The sequence below is a fragment of the Trichoderma camerunense genome, assembly GCF_050948025.1.
Source record: "Trichoderma camerunense strain CBS 138272 chromosome Unknown V8C40scaffold_22, whole genome shotgun sequence".
Taxonomy (NCBI): domain Eukaryota; kingdom Fungi; phylum Ascomycota; class Sordariomycetes; order Hypocreales; family Hypocreaceae; genus Trichoderma; species Trichoderma camerunense.
In genome coordinates, this window is record NW_028145348.1 from 370,818 (window position 1) to 397,121 (window position 26,304).

The 26,304-nt window shown below is 51.4% G+C and overlaps 10 protein-coding genes across 10 annotated transcripts; 7 read left to right on the plus strand and 3 right to left on the minus strand.

The window, feature by feature from the left end:
* The first annotated feature begins 450 nt into the window (after window positions 1-450).
* V8C40DRAFT_118150 (uncharacterized protein) lies at window positions 451-1,256 on the plus strand. Its single transcript, XM_083210895.1, has one exon. It carries the CDS (start codon window positions 612-614, stop codon window positions 1,062-1,064), a length of 453 nt encoding a protein of 150 aa, XP_083068489.1. The 5' UTR covers window positions 451-611; the 3' UTR covers window positions 1,065-1,256.
* A 1,611-nt stretch (window positions 1,257-2,867) lies between these two features.
* On the plus strand, window positions 2,868-4,729 carry V8C40DRAFT_256607 (signal transduction histidine kinase). The gene is made up of 4 exons (XM_083218303.1): window positions 2,868-2,961; window positions 3,257-3,509; window positions 3,570-3,724; window positions 3,933-4,729. Exons 2-4 carry the CDS (start codon window positions 3,489-3,491, stop codon window positions 4,192-4,194), a joined length of 438 nt encoding a protein of 145 aa, XP_083068490.1. The 5' UTR covers window positions 2,868-2,961; window positions 3,257-3,488; the 3' UTR covers window positions 4,195-4,729.
* A 763-nt stretch (window positions 4,730-5,492) lies between these two features.
* Window positions 5,493-6,748, plus strand: V8C40DRAFT_118211 (kinase A anchor protein). The gene has a single exon (XM_083210896.1). The coding sequence runs from the start codon at window positions 5,857-5,859 to the stop codon at window positions 6,604-6,606; it is 750 nt and encodes a 249-aa protein (XP_083068491.1). The 5' UTR covers window positions 5,493-5,856; the 3' UTR covers window positions 6,607-6,748.
* A 367-nt stretch (window positions 6,749-7,115) lies between these two features.
* V8C40DRAFT_118216 (uncharacterized protein) lies at window positions 7,116-9,425 on the plus strand. The gene is made up of 3 exons (XM_083210897.1): window positions 7,116-8,330; window positions 8,415-8,627; window positions 8,725-9,425. The coding sequence occupies exons 1-3, from the start codon at window positions 7,478-7,480 to the stop codon at window positions 9,222-9,224; spliced, it is 1,566 nt and encodes a 521-aa protein (XP_083068492.1). The 5' UTR covers window positions 7,116-7,477; the 3' UTR covers window positions 9,225-9,425.
* Window positions 9,426-11,472: 2,047 nt separating this feature from the next.
* V8C40DRAFT_256621 (uncharacterized protein) lies at window positions 11,473-13,346 on the plus strand. Its single transcript, XM_083218304.1, has 2 exons — window positions 11,473-12,188; window positions 12,259-13,346. The coding sequence occupies exons 1-2, from the start codon at window positions 11,911-11,913 to the stop codon at window positions 12,740-12,742; spliced, it is 762 nt and encodes a 253-aa protein (XP_083068493.1). The 5' UTR covers window positions 11,473-11,910; the 3' UTR covers window positions 12,743-13,346.
* Window positions 13,347-13,652: 306 nt separating this feature from the next.
* V8C40DRAFT_256623 (tRNA lysidine(34) synthetase) lies at window positions 13,653-16,527 on the minus strand. Its single transcript, XM_083218305.1, has 2 exons — window positions 16,192-16,527; window positions 13,653-16,134 (listed from the first exon to the last, which is right to left on the minus strand). The coding sequence occupies exons 1-2, from the start codon at window positions 16,319-16,321 to the stop codon at window positions 14,195-14,197; spliced, it is 2,070 nt and encodes a 689-aa protein (XP_083068494.1). The 5' UTR covers window positions 16,322-16,527; the 3' UTR covers window positions 13,653-14,194.
* Window positions 16,528-17,210: 683 nt separating this feature from the next.
* Window positions 17,211-19,560, plus strand: V8C40DRAFT_256624 (uncharacterized protein). Its single transcript, XM_083218306.1, has one exon. The coding sequence runs from the start codon at window positions 17,610-17,612 to the stop codon at window positions 19,143-19,145; it is 1,536 nt and encodes a 511-aa protein (XP_083068495.1). The 5' UTR covers window positions 17,211-17,609; the 3' UTR covers window positions 19,146-19,560.
* Window positions 19,561-19,767: 207 nt separating this feature from the next.
* On the minus strand, window positions 19,768-20,630 carry V8C40DRAFT_283318 (uncharacterized protein; the record flags this gene model as incomplete). Its single annotated transcript, XM_083221925.1, has 1 exon — window positions 19,768-20,630. One exon carries the CDS (start codon window positions 20,628-20,630, stop codon window positions 19,776-19,778), a length of 855 nt encoding a protein of 284 aa, XP_083068496.1. The 3' UTR covers window positions 19,768-19,775.
* Window positions 20,631-21,288: 658 nt separating this feature from the next.
* On the minus strand, window positions 21,289-22,689 carry V8C40DRAFT_277681 (bZIP transcription factor; the record flags this gene model as incomplete). The annotated part of the gene is made up of 2 exons (XM_083220985.1): window positions 21,289-22,545; window positions 22,612-22,689. 2 exons carry the CDS (start codon window positions 22,687-22,689, stop codon window positions 21,289-21,291), a joined length of 1,335 nt encoding a protein of 444 aa, XP_083068497.1.
* Window positions 22,690-24,448: 1,759 nt separating this feature from the next.
* V8C40DRAFT_283320 (major facilitator superfamily domain-containing protein) lies at window positions 24,449-26,301 on the plus strand (the record flags this gene model as incomplete). Its single annotated transcript, XM_083221926.1, has 3 exons — window positions 24,449-24,690; window positions 24,755-25,037; window positions 25,107-26,301. Exons 1-3 carry the CDS (start codon window positions 24,507-24,509, stop codon window positions 26,299-26,301), a joined length of 1,662 nt encoding a protein of 553 aa, XP_083068498.1. The 5' UTR covers window positions 24,449-24,506.
* Window positions 26,302-26,304: the final 3 nt, after the last annotated feature.

The window sequence follows — 26,304 nt, forward strand, 5'->3', positions numbered from 1 at the left end:
ACCAACCACTGAAGCTCTTTTTACGCGGTCCCATGAATGAGTAAGGCCGGTACTAGACTAAGGTATCAATGTGTATTGACGTCTTGCACGCCTCTTCTTCTCCTTCTTCCAACCCCTTCTTCGGAATGCACTCCGTACACGCCTCACCACTTCGACGTTAGCACCTTAGTACGGAGTGCTGTACGCACAAATACCAGCACCGATGAACTCCGCCGTCGGTGACAACCCCAGGCTTGACTCAAGCGCGGCATCAGCGCGGATTTGCGCTGCTGGGAATCTAGAACCGCCATATCCATCCTGGAGGGAGGGGGGGCCTTGCAAAATGATGTAACCACCTCCCGCTTTCACGAACCCCCTGCAGCCATAGACGTAATAGGTGCCATCAGCTCGGGAAGCCATCAGTGGCAGGCGTAGGAGGCTGAAGCGGTCAAATTTCAACTCCATCTGTACGGGCTCTAGTCTACTATCTAATGCATCCAATATTCCCAGAGACTCGAACAATGCCAAGTCCTTACCTACATCTCCATATCGCCTAAGCAAATGTGTACTGGGCCTCTAATAGAATACCTATTTCTCGTCTCTCATGTCGAATCCTCACGACCATTTACTGAATGCACCTTACTTTACTTGCAGTGACCTTATCTTTCATCTACACACACTCAGCATGTGGGATGCCTCAATCTGGCAGCAATAAACTTCCCCTCCCCTCCCTTTCACACAACTCTTCACCCACCTGCTTCTTTCTTCTCTTTTTTTTCCCGCTCGCACATGTGGAATTGTTTCATTCCTTGCTTGCCTCCTGTGCTCCCCAGGAGTTCCCCCCTCCATGTCCACCCCTCCATCTTTTTCTTTTCTTTTTCCAAACCCTCATTTGTTCCTCTGCTCCTGATTCGACTCCCTCAAGTCTCCCCTGCACGGAGAACTTGTGCGTCAAATTAGCTTTACGGAAGGCTGGCCCTTGGCCTTCCCAGTCACCGGCGGATTTAAATGGATGGATGCTTGTGCCTGGGTTTCACGCGGGACCCCGGCTGCGGCATCTCTACCTAGCACCCAAGTCTGCATGACCAAGCACAGGACACTTCCCGGAGAGAACCACAAGAGGGGAGAATCATTCCCAGACTCGGGTGGGGATTTTTGCTTTCCGCCAGCATACGGAGGTCTCTCCCCGTTGCCTGTTTGAGTGGTGAGTTGAGCTAAGCTGCGACGGCGCGGCAGCGGGTTTGCTCTACCACTTACTTACCCGAGTCTAGATGTCCTTGTGCTTGGGTGAGAGATGATATCGCGCCATTTCCCGTCCAAGCGGCGCTCCGAACATGCCAGCAGTACTATTGATTATAAACATATACTACTAATGTCCTGACTACTAGGTCGCACAGTAACCACAACGAGAGAAGCGGGACCCCAGCATAATCCATCATCTTTTGGCGCCGCCTGCCGAGATTCTCGCGATGGGCGGTGATGTGATGACAGTGCCACAAACAGCCGATGGAGATTCGCCCGACTCCGTGAGTGAATGCGAGAGGCTACAGCTGCCTGCAGCAAGAACACGGGCAAGGGAGAGTGAAAAAAAGAAACGAAGCAAAACAAAAAAACACGCCGTTGGGTACTCCGTACACGAGCTAATGTAACCACCACATGGTGTTGCTGTATGCGCAGGCTCTGCTTGTACGCCCACACCAGGTACTTGTACTTGTTCGACACCCGATCCTTGCCTGCGCACTCCAACCACACAAGTTCAAAATCTTCAGGCTTGCAACCCCACTATGCGGCCCGCTGTGACAAAGGCAGACACAGACGTCAGTGCCCCTCCCCCCACTGACGTCTTTGGCGCAGATAAACAGCTCTGGCCATGCGCGCGTGCATCAGCTTAAGCTAAACTGGGCTCAGCTGCGTGTTAGTACGTGCATCTCCCCCTTCAGCGGCCTGAATTGCTTCAACCCCCTGCAAACCGGCCCTGGCCCCCCTCTGTGCCATCAGCTGGATGGGCCAGTGACAAGAGCCCGGAGAGACGGCTATTACTAGCACTGGGCTTGACTCTGTGTGCTCAAGCTGCATCATGGGCCTGTGGGAGCGCCGCTTGGGCATCGCGCAGGAGAAAAGAGAAAACATGCAGAGGGTGGCCGCACCATCCAATCATGTGCGCCCCTCCCATCTACTCCCGGTCATGCTCTGGCTTGATATAGAAATAACAAGGAAAAGACACTGGACGAGAAAAATTTTCTTGCCATGGCAATTCCCTCAGGTAAATTGCTCGCAGCGCACAAGGCCGCGCCTTGGCTGAGGGGGATCAGGCAGTTGAGTGACTTCTGGTCACCCAATCACCAATTTACCCACGATGGCTGCAAGCTTACCTTTCATTGCCACCATCCTCCGCTTCCTAGTTGAGGATAAAGCAAAAAGAGGACCAAAAAAGGGAGTAAAGATTAAAAAGTAAAAATAAAAAAAGTAATCCGCCTACTATAGTAGCACTTACATATACAGGTAGGGAGGTAGTATCGGGCTGATATAATCTCACCAGCATCATCCAGCTACTGTACTAAGGTAGGTACTTTGTTAGAGCGATGGAAGTTTGTACATCTGCAATAACGCGGAGCTCGTAGCGTTACCCGCTAGCCATATTGCCATAGTACCGCCCTGTGTGGCCTAAGCACCCGACTGTCGTAGTTCCAGTCTGTAGACGTGCTCGACCGATGCCTGTCTGGTTAGTGCGAGTTGAGGACTGATGTGAGGTTGGGTCGGGTGGTTCTCCAGAAGGTACATGTACCTGTACCTGTACCTGTTCCGCGCTGGTATTCCCTGTATTCCCTGTACCAGCACGCACCAAAGCTCTCCAGCTCTCTTCCTCTGCCCCTCAGCGATGCTCAATTTGAACTCTTACCTCAACATCCTTCTTCAGCATCGCGTGTCCTCTCCAGCCGCCTGCAAAAGAGGTGACCCTCGTTGACTGCAACAGTCGCATTAGTGAGTCAATGTCCTCCAGCTTGCCTTGTTTCACGATCCCCCCCCAGATCTCGGCATCGTGGCCATTCGCTCGCTTCCGCTGGTCGGCCGTTCTGCCACATGTACCGAGACCCCTCCCTCACTGCACTGCTCCCCTCTCGCCTCGCAGCTCATGCGTGCAATCCCCTGTCGTGCTAAAAACCTCCATGCCTGGTCCTTTTTTTTCTCCTTTTGCTCTTTTCCTCTTTCTACCCCTTCTTCTTTTTTTTTTCTTCCGCGTCTGACTGACTGGTTACATCTCTTCTCACCTGTATAGCTCTGGCAGCGCAGCTTCTTCTGTCCGATTTGGTCGCCCGTAGATCCTCATTTGTGTCTCGCTCGCCCAGCTCAGCCTGTGGGTCGCATCTCCTCCAACTATTAAATCCGTTCACCTCGGACGCTCCTTGGCCCCCACACCAAACCAAACCTCGCTCGACCCCTCCATCGTGGCCATCTTCTTCTCTCAGCAGCCGAAACGCGCACATTTCGCTCCTGACACATCTCTAGCAATGGCGCTCCCCGACGACAAGGTTGGTATCGCTGCGCTCGCGAGCTTGGTTTGGTACAGGCTAACGCTCGAGCCCATCTAGGAGCTCGAATCCATATTCGGCGATGCTATCGACCTCACCACCTTCAAGCAGATTCTCGAAATGGACGAGCCCGGTGACAACGAGTTCAGCTCGTCCATCGTGTTCGGCTTCTTTGAGCAAGCCGAGGAGACATTCGAGTCCATGGACACGGCCCTGTAGGTCGACCCCGCCACCCATCACTTGCACTGCGTTCCAACTTGTCCTTTGTCCCTTTGCTTCTCATATTTTCCCCGCACCTCTCCCAACAGCCTTGTTATAGGACTCGATGACCCTCGTTATGATTCACGCAAACAATTTTTCTCGCCATCTTTACACTATTGCATCTCACATATGCTGACAATTGCATTTCTTCGATTCGTCTAGGAGCGATAAGGATCTCGAAAAACTATCAGAGCTCGGACATTTCCTGAAAGGCTCCTCTGCGACACTGGGGTTGATAAAGGTCCGAGACGGCTGCGAAAAGATTCAGAGATACGGCAAGCAGGAGAATCTCGACGGTTCTCCGGAGCCAGATGCTGCTGTGTGCCTCGAACGCGTCAAGGAGGCTCTCACGGCAGTCAAGTCTGACTACGAGGAAGTCGAGACGGGACTAAGGAAATTCTACAAAGAGGACGAGGATGAGTAGACTGCTCGAATTATCGTCACTCGAATTGGATTATGACAACATTTTTGAAGGCTACGCGCCTTGACTCTGCCAAGCAACGCGAGAGCTCAAGATGCTGCCTTCACAGTAGGAGCCACTTTTGCTCCAGGCTGTTGTACATTCTCATTCGAGGGGTGAAACGATGCACGTTTGCACGTTTCCCACTCCTCGACTTAGCCTCTCTCTCTCTTTCATCGCTTTTGTCTTTTTATACTCTTCATACCGTCCGCTCACGACTCCTTTTTACGCATGCCATCACCTATACGTGGTGGCCGCAAAAACAAGAGCCGCGACCATCGCAGATTTGGTATTAGTCGTCCGTGGGCTGGCGCCTGAAACTTGGCAGGATATAGGGAACGCGCAAGGCTGTCTTTACATGCGCAATCATGGGTTTATGGTAGCATCATGATATTTTTTGGGAGCTCAAAAAAGTTGGTTTACACACTAAGAAGAAGCCTATACAAGAAGGAGAGGGGTAGCGTAGAAGAGATACCAACAAATTTAAAAAGTGAACTCCATGATGGCCTGCCGTCAATGAAAATATCATTTTGTCGTTTCCTTCTTTTTCCTCTCCCCTCTCCCCTCTCCCCTTCCCCCTTACCTTTTTTCTCTTCTCTTTTCACTGCGTAAAGCCACTGATGAATGGCGGCGTCTCTTTTCTCGTATCGAGTGCTCATAAATTACGTAGTTTGTGCCACCAGCCCAATGCAGTTTGGCGCGATCTGGTGGAGATCTGTGGCTAATATCGGCAAGTCTGATCAACACATGCACGTGGCTGCCTCATTCATCTACCTTAGTACGACGAGAATCAAAGACATCGAAATCAATTTTATCCAAAACACAATCACTGCATCTCGTGTCTGCTTCTCTTTGACAAACGACTCAGGTACGTTGCCATATTCAAAGACCAAGCATAAACACACATCATCCCTCTACATATTGGCGTGTGGGGTATAGTCAGGACCTGTACGATTATCCAAAGCTCGAGTCATGGAGGGGCCTTGTCTACTGGGTGGAAGCCCTGGTTGAGCCCCAGATCGCATGCATTGCCCATCATCTCCATCCTTACCCTGTGACACTTGTTTGAAGATGCAAATCTCAATCTGCGCAGACCAGTCAGACACGCCTGAAGCCCGTGCGTCCAGGCTAGTGGCTGGGCCGTCGTGGCGTTGATTTGCCCTCGAGTCGGAGCTTACTGTACAGCAATGAGTTGTACAAAGGCCTTTGTCCCACCGACTCTGCGCTGAGTGGATGAGCTTTTGATATCTGCATTGCTTCACGTTACACACGGCAGTCTGCTATTTGCTAGGTTCCATTGGCCGGGCGGCCGCACTCGAGATGTCGGATATGATGCGGGTATGACGGCCACTCATGACCTTGCAACGGACCCGATGAAGCATTGTCGTGGCCCGGCATTGCGTTGTCTCAGTCATTTCATGCCTTCTACTCCGTGTCTCCTTCGCATTTCTTACCCACTGCGTCGTTTGTGTCCTTACACTGCATCGTCAATCTTACGCTACACTGTTGACCCCTTGTTATTTAGCCCAAAGTATTGATCATATATGACAGCTCCTTACCACTGGCCCTTCGCAGATACCACCATTCACAGCGGTCACTTGCAGCCGCACCCCTCCCACTACAAGCATGCCCCCAAAGCTTACTCCAACGCACTTCCTCTGCATACCCCTCGCTGGGGTGCAGCTGGCCACGGCTCTTGCGGCGTTCCGGGCCGACGTTACCAGTGCTATGAGCTTCGGCCTGCCGGAGGACGCCGTCCGGCCCTTGGGGACGCTACACCTGACTCTGGGAGTCATGTCTCTAAAAAAGGACGGTGTAGAAAAGGCAGTGGATATACTCAAAGGCCTAAAGCTCAAAGAAATACTCGCCGAGACGAGATTGGCCAAGGATGCTAACACATCTGCCGCTGTCTTGGCATTGTCAGGCGGCAGCAATGATAGCAGTCAGCTCCCCAAGACAAACGGCCTATCTCTGACAATACGAGGTCTTCATTCAATACAGTCAGCAGAAAGAGCTGCTGTCCTATACGCACCTCCTTCGGATCCTGAAGGCATCTTATACAACTTTTGCAAGCAGCTACAAAAGCCATTCCAAGACTCTGGATTAATGATTGACGAAAATCGCCCACTATTGCTTCACGCCACCATTTTCAACACCGTATATGTCAAAAACAATCTCGGCCCTAGAGGAAGCCGGAACAAGCGGGAAAGGTTGACAATTGATGCACGCGACCTGTTGAATAGATACGATGACTATCTGTGGGCCGAAAATATGCCCATCGCTCGTGTGGCGCTCTGTAGAATGGGCGCCAAGCCCATTCCAGGAACAGACGATGCGGCATACGAAGTTGAAGCGGAGGTTGAGTTTGAGCCTTGATGTAGCTCACGGCTCAGTATTTGGCAGCATATGCCAGTAAAGGCCGTGTGTCAACGGTCCATGGAGCCGTACGAGCAAGCAGTTGATTTTACAAGATTGAGACCACCCTTGAATAAGCTCAGCTATCTTTGCTCTGTCAGCGAATGGATTTCCCTTCAAAATTGAGATATAACTTTGCAGACCTGACCGTGCTAGCGATCCACTCGTGTGTGAAGTTTTACATCTCTTTCTGCGCATGTGCGATCGACTTATACCTCTCGGCTTACAGCGTCAACTCACAATCGTTAAGACGCTAATATGCTATCCCGATTTGGACAACCTTCACGACTGAGCAGCATTGGTTGATGAATCAACTCAGTTAATATTGAATTGAATACATGATTAATTGAATCACCAACTACAACCATATATCGATATTCGCCAGCAGTTGCGACTTTTACGTTGCTGTATTTTAGCACAGCAAACATATGGAGCCCAACAAGGCGCCCCGCGCCGTCTCCGAAATAGCAGCTCCGCTCCGGCCTTGTCGCCCAGCCCCTCCAACTACCTTGCACAAGCTCTTCGGCAGATTTGTGGGAGGCGTTGCATATCCTGGCATCTCACGGCCTTCCAGGCAGCCACCAAACCAGCACGTCGAATTAATTTCCCTTGCTTTTGCTTTGTCTGGGAGAGTGGGCAATCAGGGGAGCGGGCCATCTCCTGTCGCCTGCCGCGAGCAACAAGCAAAAGCTGCCAGAGTGGCCTGCTGGACGCATCAGCCATCATGCCGAGCCAGCATCGTCTAGCCCTCTACTTTGGCATCACCTCTGCGACTTGACGACGAACCGACACGAATCCGAGGCGCGACTCGGGACGATACGATACGAGAAACATGAACCCATCTGATAAGCGCCGCGGAGGCGGGCGCAGCAACAGCACCGGGCCCGCCTGGCGAGCCGGACACGCATCGCATGCAAGTCGCCATGGCAGCACAGCAAGCAACGCCGACAATATGCCTGTGATGCCGCCTCGCGCGGCCGTAGTCAATACGAGCTCGACGGGCGGAGACGATTCTCACAACGCAAGCGGCACACTTGCGGAACGAAAACGAAAAGAAAAAGCGCGCGAGAGAGACGGTGTAGCCAGCAACTCGTCCTCTTCCAGCACGGCAAGGGGATCCAGTCCGCATGGCGTATCCAGTAGCAACGCCAGCAGCAATAGTAATAACAGCGGCGGTGGGGGCAGCCCGGTCTCGAAGCAATTACGCCGTACGCAGCAGTCAGAGGCAGCCGCAACGGCCCATCTGCTCCGCGAAAAAGACGATCGCATCGCATACCTAGAAGGCGAAATGGCCATCATGGAGCGCGAGTTCCACCAGGAGCTCGACAAGCTGAGCCAGACGGAGAGCGAGACGGCCACCTTTTGGCAGGGCAAGCACAGCGCGCTGAACCAGCAATACCTGCGCACCGACACGGAGCTCAGGCTGCTCCGGGCCGAGGTCGACGTGCGTGAGGCCGAAAGGGAAGAGCTGCGGCAGGGCGTTGAGGTTCTCCGGCGCGAGCTGCAGGAGAGAGACGACGAGATCCGGAGGCTGAGGGGTCAGGTCAGGGGCTTGAAGGACTTTGTGAGCACAAGCACCAGGACGGACGATCAGACGAGCGACGAGGTGTTTGGGGATGGCATGACCAAGCTGGGCAACGGGCTGCAGAACTGGGTCATTACGAACTTTCGAAAGGCAAAGCTGGGTGAGTGAAGAATTCTCATGCCTCTCAATGGATGACGATTGTTGGAAAGAAGGGGGCAGTTGATTGGACTAACAAGAAAGGCAGACTTGACCAAGGCCAGTGACGCCACGCTTACAGAACTCAGCCAGCTTGTGCCCATGTACGAAGACCTCATCCACACATCAAAGGTTCACCTTTTGCAGTCCATTGTCTCGAGCATCCTCGTCGAGATGGTCTTCAACGCCTACTACGTTGGCCTATCAGAACAAGATACGCAGCACATTCAGCAGATGGAGCAGCTGCTCTCCTCATTATGCGGTCCGCCCACCCCCCTTTACCCCCCCTTTTATCTGTAGAAGAGAGAGAGAGAGAAGAGGGAAGAAGAAAAGATTTCGAGACTAACATGGAGAAACAGCCTCGACCGATGTCGTAAACCAATGGCGCTCATCCACCCTTGCGCTCCTCCGCCGCGAGGCACACCACCTTCACGATAACACAGACGCGTTTGCCGAGGCCGTCATATCTCGCATCACCCAGCTGCTAGACAGCATCATTACGACTTCCTCATCGTCATCGTCATCATCATCAGCCCCCGCAGCAAACTCAGCTACGGCCCGGGACTCGGCCCTCCGCGTGCTCATCAAGAACTCCATCGAACTCGCACGCCTGCTCGTGGTGCAAAAGGCCCGACTGCGGGTGTACATGCCCAGCATCCTGCCTCACCAGCAGGTGCTGTTCGAGCCGGACACTATGGAGGACATGGGCGGAGAGGAGGACGAGGAGAACCTGGCCAACCGGGAGATTAGCTGCGTCGTCTTCCCCGGCGTCATCAAGCACGGGGACGAAAACGGCGGGCACATGCAGTTCCGCAACGTCATTGTCAAGGCGAGAGTCTTGTGTAGCCCAGAAGAATAGACCAGAGAGAGGGGACAGAGAGAGAGAGAAACGTTACTAAATTCCAACACTGTAGCCTGTGGTTCCTACAAAGCACAGCCCACGAAATTAAAGCATCTAGGCTCCGAAGCACACCATGATAAAAAAAACCATCTTTTCGCTTTCTTCAAAGAAGGATCCCGGCGTTTTTTGCCTGCACAATTACGTCGTTGCTCAGGCCCTCCGTGTCTCCGTGCGAGGCGGAACCGGACCCCCAAGCTGCTCTCAGCCTAGAGCGGAGGTACGGGAGGCGGGCCGTGACGCCGACCCGCCACCATCCCATCCTAATCCCATCAATTTCAGTACCATCCACAACTCAAAACCTCATTCTCGTACGATACAACGTTGAAGTGTGCCTGGACTCTGGCTGAATCTAGTCGAAATCTAGTTGCAAAGTACTCGTACAGGCATGTATCGCTCAGACCGGAGTGGTACTGGTTCTTTGTGGGTTGGTGCCCAATCTTGCGTCTGCCTACGGAAAGACGTGCATCCGTCCATACGGAGCAGAGCAAAGCGTGAGCTGGAAGGAGGAGTCTCTTGAGCCAAACGGGAAAATGCGAGCAATTGCATTCGTCGGAAAATGATCCGCGACGTCACTTTAGAATGGGCTGGGCTGAATGGTACAACCTTTCTCGCTTCTAGCTCGTCGGAGCCTCTTAACCCCCATGTCTTCCTTATTGTCTCTTTTCGCCACCCCAGACAACGTTAATTAATATCTCGAGGTCACGGGAAGCAAAAAAGGCAGACAGGAATAAGTCATCCGACACCTACGAGGGCGTCATACAGCAGGAATTACATCAAGTCAATAGGACTTTGATTGATTGTTCGAGAAAATTTATCGGGGATGGGCTGTGCAGGCATGATGATGCGTGTCAGTGTTTGGGACGGGGTAACTCTACACCAACGTTGCCCTAAATCGCAACTAGCAGATGCTGCTACTGTACCTCATGTGTTTCGTATTTGTCAGGTTCGTACAAAATGGCGTCTGCAGGGTGCCAAGAAGAAAGAATTCACTAGACTTGTCCCGCATATGAGTTCCTTTAGCTACCTTTGCCGTGGCAAATCTTGTGAATACGGCGAGCGAGTGTCACCGGAAAGACACCAGGCCTACGCTGGAAGTAAAGACAAGGTATTCGGCAACCTGACAGCTAGCCCAAAAACAGAGTGATCAGCAATTTCGGGCTTCGATACAGAGCAACATGCACCGTTGGCACCTCCGAAGCACCTCCGTGCTTTTCGGAGAGACCCAGCAGAACGGCCACTTGTACTATTTTGCGTATTCCCCCGTCACCTTTCCTATCGTATCGAGAGCTCCAGGTCTTACTTGGGTTTGGCGGGGTTGGACCCAGACAGAAAAGACAGCGGGGACCCCACTAAGGTCAGAGCCGCACGATTTGAGCTGGATCTGATCCCCCGCGGTTTTCGTTTCTTTGCCCGTCTTGAGAGAGGCCGAGGCACGGTCAAGCAAAAACGGACGCCGTAGCTCGCCTTGGAACATTTGGGGGGACATGACCCTAGCTCAGTAGCCCGGAACCAGCTCACAGCCATGATTTGCTCCCCTTCCCTTGATTTGCCTGCCAACGCAGGACAGCTAGTCGGCTTTACCGCCGTGCCGCCATCTTATTACAATTCACTGGCCACAAGAGACGCGGCCGTTTTGATGAAAGTCGTAAATGCCTGGCAGCCTTCGTCGTTAATCGGTGTGAAGCTGCCGTTTCATTCGTCGATGGCGAGACAGCCTATGACGCGGCCCTGGTTAGACACCTGAGCTCGTCCTCGGTCGTTCTAATGAGGCGGGAAGGGAAGAAAGGAGCCATTGCCCTGGCCTCGTTGAATGTCAATTGCTTAACGGCTTGTCACGGCTCCCAAAGATTCTTTTTATTGCCCACGAATAAGTTGGTGGCAGCGTGTAGATATCATCCATGCTGATTGTTCAGAACCGTCTTGTTGGCCAGTGAGATTGGCACCAACAAGCCTTTAGATGTATGCCAGCGTTCAGATGACCAGTATGATACTGCCGCCCATCAATAGAGGATGGCCGACACCGCTCTCACACATAGTTTCCATGCATCCATTTGGCAATGTTTGACGATCTGTGTTCATGCCCGATAAGCGTCAAGTACTTTAGTACGAGTACCCTCCTCGCGTTTTACCTGCATACCTACTACCTTAGCAGCAGGTAGTAGTTAGCTGGTTGGTGGAGTCAGTCAGACAGTCTGCAGCAATCCCAAATTAAAACACCAAGACGCCCAGGTCTTTTTTCACCCTTCTGTGCACCTCTGTCGAAGGGAAAGGACGTAGAGTGGTAAAAGAGCTTTTTTTTTTCTTTTTCCTCAACCACCACCCCTACCTCAGGTTTTTGTCTTCTTTCCCTTCCGAGCAACAGGACGGCATCCGCTGCCGTGTCCAGAGACGCTTTCGCACGAGGTCGTCCTAACTGTGACATAAGCGTCATACGCATCACGGCCCATCTATTTTGCCTGGTCGTCTCTTGGGGGCATCCCGACTGAGTTTCGATCATCGCAGCCATCATCAGGTTGCCTGGGCACGGAAGCTTGTTGATATAATAGGCCATCGAGTCGCTTGTTTGATTGCCAGAGAACGATCCTGGGTAGGCCTGATAGCTGCAAGCTGAGCTATCCCAGAAGACGTGCAGTGGCCCTTCAGCATGGCGGGACAACGGCATATCCCTTTGGTTGTTGAAGACATAACCCATTTCCTGCAGGAGCATAAAGAGACGAAGGTCCGTTCCACGGTAACGGGAAGCTCCGATTTCCAGTGGGAGCTACCTCAAGAGACGCCCCGCCGTGTCTCGATTCCTCCTAGACATCGTCGCCGTCATCGCCTAGAGGCACACGTCATGTCCATCACAAGTGGTGAAACTCGTCGCTCTTCCATCTTCGACTCCGTCGAATCTTCATCCTCCGCTTCGTCGGCCTTACCAGGGTATGTCCTTGCTGCATCTTCATGTTTCTTGTCTTGGGCCAACTCGCTGATGTGATTCTCCACTGCGCAGGCGACGGCTCCCGTGCGAATTCTACTGGTACGGCGATTGCGAAGAAACATTCGATCTCCGTGACATCGACGGCTGGGTAGATCACGTTGCGGCCCACCATCTCGATATGATACTGCCAAGCAAGAGCTGTTGCTGGTTTTGCGATGAGGTCGTGTTCCACGCCCAGCCCGAAACCCAGCAACAGTGCCGACTCCGCTATACGGACAGAATGCATCACATTGCGGGCCACTATCATCAAGGGGCAACTCTCGCTGATGTTCGCCCTGACTTTGACTTTCTCGACCATCTCCGGATAAATAATTTGATATCTGAAGGAAGCTTTCAGCGTGCTAGAAACTTTCACGAAGCACCTCAGCCAAAAAATGGCATCAACTCTGTGCCGACACTTGCAAGAGTAGATCGGGGAGCTGTTATAGAGGTGAGATCTCGCCCGCTACGTCGCTCGCGAGGTCGCCCCGAATCTCATACCAGTTATCGCTCATAAATGTGTGTTGCAGGGCTATGGCATATCATCCGAGAGTCGTGGTCAGACATCTTATTTGATGTTATGTCTGCCGTATCGGTTGTCGTCACGGCTGTCGTCTGAAAACGGCGCCCAGTAACGTGACGCGGGATGTCACAGCTGCTGCAGATCCGGAGATTTGTGTCATGATGGTGATACGATCGGCGGGACGATCGATGTCACTGGTTTGCGTGTCTTTGGTGAGCTGGCCCATCGTTGTGTGTCGGGGTCAAGGTCATATATCAAAGATGCATCTCTACTCCATTCACGTTAGTCTCCTTTGTTCACTTCCTTTCTTTTCATGACTGTTTGTGTGGACACGACAGACGTACCCTGGTGGTTTTTCAACTGTATCTTCTTGTTGCATTTTGTCATGGTAAATGTCTTTTGGTTGTTATGAGGCGATTTGAATTGCTGCTGGTCTTTGAATAGGAGAGATCTAGGATCTTCTCTTTGACGCCGTGTGAATGCGGGCATCTAGCGGACAGACTCTGATAACGAGCTGCATGATTGAGGTTCTCAGGTTCAAGCTCCAAGTGTTAGGTTTAGGTTCATAAAAAAAGCAAGAAAATAATTGGATTTCGAAGGATAAAAAGAAAAAGGAGAAGACAATATTGCCACCGTGAATGTTCGCCGCCTTCCACGCGTCGTTGTTGATTCGCGTTATCCGAAGGCAACAGCCAGTCAGAAAAGCGGGCTGTCAATCAGAAGGAAGGTTCGGAGAAATATCGACGGGCTCTTTTTTTCCCATATAGGAATATTCAAGGGCCAAGTACTCACATCAACCTCCAATAGGCAGATATTGCTGTAGTTCCACCAGCGTGGCAAAATATATTGCTTCTTTCTTTCTTTTTCTTTGTGTGGCCAGACATCATGAATCAGGGCTCTGCATAAAATTTTATATAAAAATTTTCACATATTAGGTAGCAACTACGTCGCCTAAGAGCTGAGCCCAACCGCGCCAGTTGTTTAAAAGCGCATCGAAATATCGGCCTAGTGATACCTCGCACGTACCGGGTCCCTCGGTCGAAGAGAATGAGTCTACGCTTCGGCGGAAGAATAATCTGTTATGCTTTGTTGGCACCGGTACCGGGGAAGTGTGCGTATAAGTGCCTTGATTATGGGTATAGGAGGCTATGCCGGATATCGACCTATCAAAAGCACAGTCTTGATAGCTGAAAGCAAAGCATGCTCACCCCTTTCGACAGCTGTTTGTTGGTCACGCGCACAGTCATCAGTAATACGGGTATTAATACGACACGATGCGTACGGTATTATTCCATGGCTACTACTCCATAGCGGGCTGTTCCGCTGGTCTGCAACACATAGATTGGCCCTTTATGCATTGGCGTTTCACCTTAAGGGGCAATCGCCGGGCTCTAAATCTCACTACTGATGTAGTGAGATTCTATATCATTGACTCGCCGAGAATTTCTATGCGCTGAGAGCTCGCCTTGCTTGGCTACTCTTCCGTGTTCCTCGAATCTGCAGAATACTCTGCTTTCTGGGTGGGAGACGGGGACGGCCCAGAACTGACATTCTACTTTCCTTTCTTTTGGCAGATGAGAGCAAGGTGACGTCTATGTTCTTATACCTTGCTTCATACTTCACCCACCTCTCAAGGCCGGGAACGTGAATTCCCAAAGTCGGCAGTGCCAGCAATGTCAGAATTGGCTCCGAGTTTTCCCCTTGGCCAGACTCTTCAACGCTGTAGAGGGCGGGCAGCGAGTACCGCACTTTGCCTGGTGCATAGTGTTTGAGAACTTTTTCCAAGTTGGCGCGCTCCCTCGGAGGCAGGGCCATGCGAAATGGCTTTGCGTATGAGGGTAGAAAAGGAAGCACGTGGAACTTTGCGGCGACACAGGCGCTCACCCTTATCCAGAACCGTCCATCCCACAATTTGGCGGTTTTCCACCCACGCCAATGACGGTATCGACTTGGATGATCGCCATCGGCTTCCAACTTGAGGACGCCTGCTCGATAGTTGAGGTAACCGGGCAATTTCCGCTCAGGTAACGGCTGCCTCGAGGAATATGGTGCTCTCGACAGGAGCCACGATGCTGAATTCATCTTGGACACAGGTTCAAAGAGCACACCTGCAATGGAAAAGGCCTTTGGCGGCGCTATTGGCACGGTATCGACTGTCTCTGACAAATCTGGGAAGAGCCGGTCTACAGCATTGTCCAGATTGGCGAGAGGCGGCAGATGGAGCTCTGGGGTTACAAATGCAATGAGCTTGCGAATTGCCATGGTGGCCATCAGCCGACGGGGGCGTCTGCGAGCTTCTTGTCTGGCCTGAGCAAACGGCCGCCTCATTTGATGAGGCTTTTCGCTCCAAATTGTGGATAAGTCCACGAGTAAAGTACCCGCGTTTGGATCGAAATCCTTGATGACCCCTTCTCGAACCAATAGTCTATGGGCTTCAGCCTCTTCCAGCTGAGCCCTCTGTCTCGATCGGTGAGCTAGTGCTAGGATAGAGGGTTTCTGTAGAGCCTTGGGCAACGTATGGGCTCTTGTGAGTTGCCGGATGGCATTACGAGTTGTGAGTGTTGGATCGGTATTGGTGTGATCTTCAAACCATTGGACGCCGTTGGCCTCACATGTCGCAATAAGCCGATTCTTATCAAACTCCAAGAGTGGCCGGTATATCATGACACCACCGTCCTCGCTCTGCAGGGGAGTTAGATACGGCACGCTGGGATCGAAATCTCGGGACAGATGCCCGGGAAACGGTCTCCCATTTTCATCGAAGCTGAGATACGACTTGATCTGATCCCACGGCTCTGCTGCTTTGTCGTCTTTCAAAGAGAATCGCAGTCGCTTCATGACGCGTGCTGGTGGCTTGAAGCTTAGGAAAGGGTGCTTTTGTTTCTGATCATCGAGAAGGCCACTCTTGTAGACACTATGCAACTCGTAACACTCTGGAATGGCATTAGCTTGCCGTATGCCTTGGAGGCCTCGGTACCCATGACCGGCGAGCAGCCGCATCAAGACCGTTTCGTACTGATCATCCTGATGGTGCGCGAAAAAGAGGCTAGGGGCCTGGAGATATCTACAAGTAGACCCCAGAGCTTGATACCGCATAGTGCGAGCAACACTTTCGACATTAGGCAAGGTGGTTGGTTCAATGCCATGCCACCTATGCTCCCTCCAATTCAGGGACTTGATGACGGCCTTCAGGCCAAGCCGCTTCAGCTCCTGAGTGACGCAGGAAGCTTCCTGGGAGCTCTCCTCGCGCAGCTTGTGGTCAACAACGATCCCAAAGGCACTCTCGGTGGGGTTGTCAGCTATTTTGATGCCCCTGTACACCCTGAGGAGGGCTGAGAAGAGATATGCCATTGCCATTGAGTCTACACCTCCGCTGACAGCCAGGGCTATTGGGGCGGACGAGGTCAGCCGTGAAATCACCAAGAATTCCGTGTATGACTTGCCTATACGCTGTGGCCGGGCATAATAAGCCGTAGGGAACCGCGGCCGGCATGTTGCCAGCACGGCATCGCGGAACTCGTTGACGGAGATGGGCTTTGATGCATGGTGGAAAGCCAGCGTCTGCGAGCTCATTCCACCCGACGCTGCAACGGCAGCTGGGGCAGCTTTGGACGCCACGGTAGCACGATTAAGGGGGTTCCATATAGAGAGAGATCGGGATATCGGGATATCTATGGTATATAGCACAGCTGGCGACAAGTAAGAAAAATGCTTGGTTTGGGGGGATTGAAGCTAAAATTCAAGGTTGCATCCCAGCTACTTTGGTTGGTGGGACAAGGGAAGAAAAGAGGCGAGCTAGAGCCGTAGTGGGTTGGAGCTCTCAAAGTGCCGCTGTTATGCCGGCTGAACGAATGGATCAGGCGAGGCCATCACAAGCACCGTTTGATTGACAAGCGGGCGCTGGCATCCAATCGGCTGGCCAGCAATGCCGCTTGCTGCCAGGCACATGTTCTTTTGTCATTTCAGGGATGGCAAAGGTCAAGATACGGGGGAGTGAGAGAATTTGTGTCCCGGTCTGCTGCATTCCCGTAGTGCACTGTACATCTTCACATGCCCGGCGAGCTGCCTCCCAAACCCTCAAGGTCTAAGAGAAAGGAACCAGCATTCTATCTCCATAACAGGCCCAGCATCAACCCCTCGTCACCGCGTATGTACATCTACCGATGCGATACGGTACGGGGCATGCATACGCATGGATACATGTATTTTGTTCGATGGAGATCAAATGGATTTAATGGAGCTTCACTCAGTGTCTGAAACCAGCCAGAGATTGAGCACCTGCAGGCGCTGATTTGCCCGTCGCCACCCGAACCTACAGGCGACCGGCGTTCCGGTTTAGCGGTCTCGGGCCTGCATGGCGAGGCTAACTGCAGCACTGCAGCGGTTGCGCCAGCGAACAGATCCAACCGGCCGTTGGCCCACCGAGTCTGCCTTCAGCTCCATTCGATGCATGCACACACGACAGCGATTCGACGCGACGGCGATTTTCAAGTTTTCATCTCATTTCAAATCTTCCGTAGCGTCTCAGTGATTGTCGTTTCATATCGCCATCCCTCCCTTTTCTCTTCTTTTTTTATCCTTCTTCACCTTATCATCTATCAAACACCTCGCGCAGGTTTCGCAGAGTCGGGCTTTCGAATTTCTGGTGACGCTTCTTCGCTCCCCCACTTCCACCACTACCTGCGAGAGAAAAAAACAAGGGCTGGGCTGGCTCAACTCTTCCTTGCTCATGCAGCAGCGCCAATCAAGCTGACTCGCAACAATCCAATCCAATCGTCGATACCCCAAAAAAGCAAAAAATAAACAAACCAACAAACATCATCATCCCATCGTCTCACCATCTACAGTCGCCTCATCCCACATGGTCTCTCAATCTGATCCCCCTCCGTCTCTCGCAATCCGCGGCACCTCGTCCCTTGTCTCGCGCCCGTCTGCACGAAGCAAGCGCTACAACCGCTCACAAGTCGGAGGCACCAACTCATACTTACCGCAGAATGAATTCCCCGTCTTCTCCCACAGCGGCGATGTCGAGATCCTGATCCGCGCCGGGCCCGTCGAGAACCGATACCTGCTGCACCGCCACACCCTCACCAGATGCAGCGGCTTCTTCGAGGCCAGCACTTCGTCCGAATGGTCGCGAGCCCAACCACTGTTGCCAAGCGGTCACGAGTTGTCCAAGATCGGTGAGGACGGCAACGCATCCTCAGCGGATGGAGGTTCTGAGCTGGGAGGAGCCACGCCCACGAAGAAATGGAGATACGAGCTGGACTCGGGTTCGGGCGACAACGACATCCCCATGCTGGTGCAGCGAGACGAACCTCGAGACGACGGGCGCTCGCTTGGGTCGTCTCTCTTCGGTCCCGGCCCCAAGACATCATCGCAGTCGCGCTCACATCACAAGAGCAGCAGCTACCCGTCCAAACGCGACTACTCTCGCTCTGTTATGAGCCTCGGCCAACAGCCCCAGACTCTCTCGCAGGCCGACGAGGATCTGCTGCGGGATTACGACAACCTGTTCCGCACCTTTTACAACTACCCGCCCGTGCTGGACAGCATCAACGTTGCCGACGCCTATGTGCAATGCAAGAGCCTGCTAACGCTAGCTGATCAATACGATGCCCTGCCCGTCATCGGCCCCCGCGTGGACCATCACCTGCTTCAGTTCCAGTCCCGCCTGTGGAAGCAGATCGCAAAGTACCCCATCTCATACCTCCGGCTCGGCTACCTGGCCCGCAGCAAGGTCATTTTTCAGGAGGCCCTGATCCACGTCGTTGGCCAGTGGCCCGCGGGTGAGCGCAGCCTGCGCGCCACCATGCCCGATATTGTGCTAGACATCATCGAGGACAAGGTAGACGAGCTGGAGGAGACAGTCAGCCGCGTCGAGGGCCGCCTGTTCCGCCTCAACCTCACCACGTCCCGCGGCGAGCGCGTCAGCCCCAACAACGGCTACCTCGACTGGCTGGCCACGAGCCTCTTCCGCCAATGGATCGCCGACAACACCACGCCTCAGCCACCCCCCGAGTTCCGCCGCCCGGGATCCCGAGACACAAACCGCCCCGCCGCTCCACTACCATCTGCTCCTCCGGCCCCGCCTCTCACCGCAGTCGGCCGGGCCTACCGTACACTCGGCTCCGGCAATCCGAACACGTTCCTCGGCCACGACGAGTGTAAGAAGTTCCTCAAGCTGACGCCCGAGTTCTACAGCCGCGAGAACCTGCGGCGCTTCGAGAAGCGCATGGACGAGCTTAAGGCCATGGCCCGGTCCGTCGTCCGACCCCTTATGAACAGCGGCCTGGAGCTAGATTTGAGCGGCTCTAGCCGCGTTGCCGATAGCATCGGGTACTTGACGTGCACCGAAGTCGGCAACAGAGACCTGCCCTGGACGGTAGATGAATGATACCTATATAAGAGAAGCAAACTGACGAAGAAGAAAAAAAAGGGGGAGTATATAATGAGAAAAACAATGACAATATGAGCAAGCATGGGAGGGAGTGTTGCATAACAGCATGGCAATGATATATATGTACGCATGCTTTGTCGACAATTTTTTGCAGATTTGGCAGAACATGAAATGAATGAATGAGCCGAGATAGGGGGCGAGATGAGATGAATGGATGATGATCACGTTATACGACGACTTTTTTGCTGGGTAGCATACCCTGACCGCATCACACGAAATGAATTGGTTTTTTCTTCTTTTTTCTTCTTCTTTCTTCTTTCTCAAGTTTATATGCCTTTACTTCTGGTTGTATAAGATTATACCCCCTTTTTTGTATTAGTATAATTTATAATACATTACATCTATTTTCATATCCGTTAGGCTCACCGACCGATTCAACCATCATTCAAACAATGATTCATTGTTGGCTTGACCAAAATTATACAAGAAAAGGTTGTTCTCTATTAAATTGATCAAGAAGTACCTACGGTTTGTATTGCATGCCGAACTGTAGTGTAGTAGCTAGATAACGGCCATTCGTCTCTTTGATTGCATAGCTCTTCTCTTCCTTGCCCCAGTTCCTAACAATCACCATCCCTGAGCGAACCCGTCAATCGTCGTAAGAAGGAGATCTTCCTTAAGAATCTGCTCCTTCTTTGCCTTGAGTTCGTTAACATCCCACTCAGCCCAGACAAATCTCCCACTCAAAAACTCTGCCTCTTCAGGAGCAAGCCAAGCAAAAAACTGACCCGCAACTTTCCCATCCGTCATGCCGGTCGGTGGCCCCGGAGCACCAGACTTAGCAAAACCGTCCGATTTAATGCTACCGGGGTGGCAGTTGATGAATCGGACGTCTGGGTGTTCAAAGCGGATGCGTTCGAAGATTCGTGCTTGGCCTAGCTTGCTTCCGGTGTAGCCTGACCATCCGTGCATTGGGAAACGCATGTGAGTAGCGAGAGTAGAGACGCTGAGGACAATAGCACTTTTGTCTTTGGGCTTGGCTCTGAGGAATTGTTGGGTAACGGTTGCTGTGCCCAGGATATTAATCTCAAAGCCGGTCCACCAACTCTTCAAGTTTTCCTTGATAAAAGGTCCTTCGTCTGGGAAATGACCAGCCTTATTGATCAAGACGTCAGGAACACCAAATGTCTTAAAAATATGCCCAATCTTTTCTTCATCGGTTATATCAGCCGCAAAGGCCTCAAATACGGTGTTTGGAAAGGCCTCCTCAAAGTGTTTCTTTGCCTCTTTGATTAGCTCAAGGTTACGACCAACGAGTCCGATGCGCTGTGCGCCCGCTGCCGCAATTTCTCGTGTAATGTGCTCGACTACGCCTCGGCCGGCGCTTGTAATGAGGAAAGATTTGCCAGTAAGTGGATTGGCTGCCACGGCCTTAGTAAGGGCATCATAAGGACTGACGTGGGTTGTAGTAAAAGAGGCCATGTTTTCTATCTGTTTATGAGAATTTTCTGCAAGTGAAGGGGCTCCTTCATCGTGTCTTAGGTTAACTATTTATATTGTTGCCCATAGACTGCATCATAACGTTTTGATTCCTGCCGTATCAGTTCAAGACAAAAGTTGCCCAACGTATTGCTAAGCTCAAGCTACCGAGAGGATTCGATAATAGTTTTGTTACTTACAAATCATTGTAAAAGGTGCGAAAAAACCACGATTGAGTGTTTTTGTTGCATCTATAATATGTGGTTATTACTCAGCCTAAACGGGATTATGAATAAAGATGCCGATGCCAACTCAAAATTAGTGGGTGTGAATGTGTTAGAATAGTAATGTATAGAAATTACTATGTAGTTTCACATTAGGCAGCACAATGATGTGATAGCGAACACTACGCATCAATATCGTGTTATGCATGTGTCATTATCAGCTGCGTTGAAATTCGCGATAGTATAGGGGTGTATAGATACAAATTGGCTAGGTTACGATATGCAATTCTCAGTCCACAGATTCAACGGCTTCCCTTAACTCTATTAAATTGTTCGCTATGCAAATACGCCTTTTGAGAGCCTCGAAAAATACGCATATTGAATCAGAGTTATTATCCCTTGTTTGCTAGTCAAGTTCGTTACAACTTTCATCCAGATCAAAGAGAAGCGGCTTCAATCAAATCGGGCAAACGTTCTTTTCGATACCCAGGCCCATAAGCTAGGCAATGTGACGCCTTCGTAGCTAGGAACCGTATAAATGTAGATTCCCAGAATCTCACAGTCCGTTTTGTAGAGGTTGGCTGAGTTGGAACTGCCGTCACCCTGTTTACTCCCTGTGGCACGGCGGGGAAGAACACATTTGCGTTAATCAGATTGGGTTTTCTCGTAGAATTTGTTTCCATATGTGCCTCGCGTTGGCTGTCCCGCTGCTCTAGGTCGATTTCGAGGACATCTTCAGTTATCCTCCGAAGTCCATTGTGTAGCAAATAAGCCTCGACGCCGCTCGCACTAAGCAGCGGCTGTTGCAGGCTAGAGCTACGCCGGTTTTGCATTTGAATGTCACTCAACGCATCGGAACCAACAGCAGGGCTCAGCGTGGGAAACCCTTCATTGTCTCGGGCATTCAAGGTGTGAAATCTCGTTATACCCAGTCGATAAGCTTCTCGTTGCCCCGGCCCCGAGAACCATCGAATGTTAAATAATAATTCATCTCTCGAGTATAACTTGAGCGCATAGCGAAATATATCTTCCGCCGCATCTGAGCACAACGGGTCGTTTACCTCCAGCAGAATATAGTAGACATAGTATAGGGTGGCCTGAACGATGAGGGTACTCATGGACTGTGCTACGGGATGCCCAACAACCTGGCCAAGAGTAGCCCTGTATGAAAACGGTAGATCCTTTGTCCAACCATTTCCCAGTATATTGATAGGAGACCCGGTAAGCTCAGGAAATGAAGATGGAGTTGAGTCAAATTGATCAAGAAGACCCCATAGGCTGCTCGAATTCTGTGAATTCCACTGCAAAGCTGAGACTTGCTCAGATGAGCTTGTGTCTTCGACGATTGCTGCTGGCTTAGCTGTCCTCTCATTACCAGGATTCCAGATCTGCTGTGGAGTTGGTTGGCGGATGTCACCCTGATTTACAGTGTCAGGAGAGTCCCACCTCGGGTCCGACGAACTCGCAGCTAAAGTGAGAAAGGTGTGGATGGATTCTTGGGGTCTCCCTGCCAACATAAGGTCTTTCTGCTTCTGATTTGACCGAATAACATCGTTCACAAGAGTGAGGAAGGTATTCCCCATCCGGTCAACTATATCTTCAAGCTGGGATATTCGCAGCTCACTTGCAACTTCAGTGGCTCGTTTGCGAGCTCTGAATATGCTTTGAGCCTGTCTGTTCTTTTCTCTTTGGATCTACGCTGTCAAGTAAGCTCGCACTGTTCGATTAAGTTGTCAAATCACCGAACAGCACTGACGAACCTTTGCGGGTGAATCGGCAACACTCCCTTCTTTCCGAGGGCGCCCCTTTCCCCTCTTCGAGACTCCTCGTGCGGACATGTTACGTCGAAGGGCAGTTGGATGATGGGGTACCACTGCCGATGACGGTCAAAACAGTCAAACATTCCGTTTTGAAGCTGAGAGACGGAGCAATCATCGAGGCGAAACTCTCTGACTAAGTTGTAGAATGCTCCGGACGTGAAGGATTGCTTACTTATCAGTTGCTTGTAAGCTGAAGGACTTTAGAGTTTAGATCGGCATATTTACGTATAGCGTCCGATCGATCGAGAAAGGTGGCCCACCAACCGAGATTGATAACTCTTCAACTGAGCCAATGGGAGCTTTTATCATCTGACTTATTCCAGTTTTGAAACTCGTGCTCCTTTAGGCTTTTGACGCTATTGGTTACCCAAGTTGTGTATCTCGTGTATTACAGATCCGAAGGTAGTTGATAAAGTAGCTTTTTCAGTTGTGTAGATGCTATTACAGCTATTACAAATATGGTGAAACTGTGAAAGTTTGGATGGCTGATTAAGTTGGATGAATAGTAAGGTTAGTGATAACCGGAATGTAGCTTACACGAGCAGGCTGACGGCGAAAGGATGTAATTTGACAATACTTTCCACACAGAAATAGACTCTACACAGACAGAAATGCCGACGATCCTTTTACAGAGCTAGATACAACTAAATATGATCAGCTATTCACAATTTACAAAGCCCATACAAGCCTCAGTAACAGCTGCATCGAATCTGTACAACTACGTTTGCCTCAGCCTTGAGTCCGTGCAGAAGATCCCACGCCTCTCGTCATTTATGGCGCCGCTTCGTCGGTTGGAGCGTTTGCAGTGAAGTTGGTCTCTTTATCCAACATTCATCCAATCTATGCTGTTGCGAGACGAGAAACAGATTTATAGAGTCGCTTCTCGACAGCTCCAAGGGAAACCGTGTCATCGACAATCGCAAAGGCCCTGATTTTGTCACTGCCGAGATCCAAAGATGGCGCGGATCAGATTTGCGCCTGCGGTGCCAAACGTCCAGAAGTGCCGGCACCGATGGATCAGCACGCCCAAGTAGGCTAGAATCATCAAGGCTTCAGGCAGCAGTGTTCGTAACACGTCCACGTATTCCGCCTCAAGGGTGACGATAAAGGCATCTACTCCATCGTAGAGCATGTTGATCCATCACAGTCGAATGGCTAATCGTGCTGATAATTAGCTAATGTGCATATTCGGTTGACATACACCTCGAAGCCACAAAGAAAAAAAAGCATTTTGACAGCTGAATTATTTATAGTCTCATCTATTCACAATTCACATCTCGAAAAGCGGACATGTTAGTAAATTCCCCGACTCAATTTGTCAACCCATCCTAGCCGTCAAACTAGCAAACACATCTAGCTCCAATCCCCTAAGCAGACTATTACCCACGGGGAGATATTAATAAGTTTTCCGTATCTCTAAATAAACAACACACCGAGATTTATAAGCCTTTTAAGGGAAACAAGCCTATCATCGTACGCTGTTTGCTGGCTTATATGCTTCGTGTGGACGCAGTATCCCAACTTGTCGCCGAAAATGAGCCACGTAATAAAGTTGACGCCCAATTTTTCTCTCCAGGTTTCCACAATCTGGTGTTTGACAGGTAGAATGCTTTGGAATCTTTTGCTGTAGCTAAGCAGGACGTGGTAATTCAGGCGTTGAAGTTTTTTTTTATAGATTATCTAGATTTCGAGTATATGATGAGACTCAAACCCGCGCCGTTGTACAGCAGAAGATAATCCCCAAGGACTACCAGTTGTCCCAAGACCGTCCAAATAAGAAAAAATAAATAGAAAAGACATCTCCTTTATCACGTCACTCACGATAATCCAGGCCAATGGATCCGCCCAAGCAAGCGGTCCCCGTCATATCAGATGGCAACACAACCGACGACACGGAAAACCAGAGATCACCTGAAAATGAAAAGATAGTCGACACTTCACCCCCCTTGAACCAATCCATCTCGTCCTGGAAATGGTATTCCATTTGCGTGGGATTATACCTCACTGCCGTTCTATATGGTATGGCCTTCACAAACAAAAAGATATTGCCATTATTCTCAGTAAACTAACAAAATACTCACAGGCCTAGACACCTCCATAGCAGCAGACGTCCAAGGCCCCGTCCTGGAATCTCTAGGAGAAATCGAGAAGCTGTCCTGGGTCGGCATCGGTTTTCCTATGGGCTCTGTAGCCACCATCCTGTTGCTCGGCTCCCTCTATGGTTCCTTTGAAATCAAATGGCTCTATCTCGCGAGCATCATCCTGTTTGAAGTCGGAAGCGCGGTATGCGGAGCTGCGCCGTCAATGAACGCCATGATTGTCGGTAGAGTCGTGGCGGGAGTTGGAGGAGCCGGAATGTATCTTGGGTGAGACTTGAACAAAACTATGATACAGAATCTCAAGAGTTCTCATGCTGACAAGATTGTATCATCCAGCTGCCTCCACTACATAGCCGTCTTCACCAGCCTCAAAGAACGTGCCCTCTACAACGCCCTCGTCGGCCTCTGCTGGGGAACAGGCTGCATCCTCGGCCCCGTCGTCGGCGGCGCATTCGCCAGCAGCAGTGCAACCTGGCGATGGTCCTTCTACATCAACCTCGTCCTGGCCGCCGTCACTGCACCAGTCTACATTCTCTGGTTCCCTCGCCACAACCCTCAGCCTGCAATCCCTGCAAGGGAGAAGCTCGCGGCCGTTGACTGGGTTGGAGCCGTGTTGAACGCAGCTACTTTTACGCTCTTCATGGTTGTTCTGGCGTATGCTGGGACCGCCTGGGGTTGGAGTTCTGGGGGTTCAATCGGTCTTTGGGTTGCCTTTGGCGTTTCTCTCGTCAGTTACGCCGTCCAGCAGGCGTTTTGCATCTTCACGACCGAGCAGAACCGGTTGTTTCCCGTTCAGTTCCTCAAACGACGAACAATGCTTCTCCTCTACTTCACAACTGCGAGTGCCTCTGCAAGTCTCTTCGTGACGGTCTACTACGTACCCCTGTTCTTTCAATTCACAAAGAACGATTCGGCAATCAAGGCCGCCGTGCGCTTGCTGCCCTTTATTACTCTCAACGTCAGCTTCACCATGGTCTCAGGCGCCTTGCTGCCGGTATTTGGCTATTACATGCCATGGTACCTACCCTCAGGAGCCCTCATGCTAATCGGCGGCGCGCTCATGTTTGTCGTGAAACCCAACACAAGCGTCGGTGCGATATACGGATACGAGATTCTCATTGCAGTTGGTTCTGGTCTCGCAGCGCAGCTTGCCTATGCAATTGCCCCCGCAAAGGCAAAGGCGCACGAAACTTCCGCCGCCATTGGATTCATCAATGTAGCCCAGCTGGGCTCCATCGCCATTGCACTGGCAATCTCAGGTTCCATCTATCAAAACCTTGGACTTCGATTTCTTCGGGACGCCTTGCGAGAGTTTGACTACAGCAAGGCGGACCTAAAGTCGGCACTTGCTGGCGCCAAGTCTGTTATATTGACGCACAGCGATGCACATGTCAGGGAGTTGGCTATTGGTGCGATTGTAAAAACCATCAGTTCGCTCTATGGCCTTGTCATTGCTGCGGCGGCTTTGACTCTTGTCAGTGCCGTGTTGATGAGACGCGAGAAGCTGCAGTTGGAGGTTGCAGCAGGCTAGTTT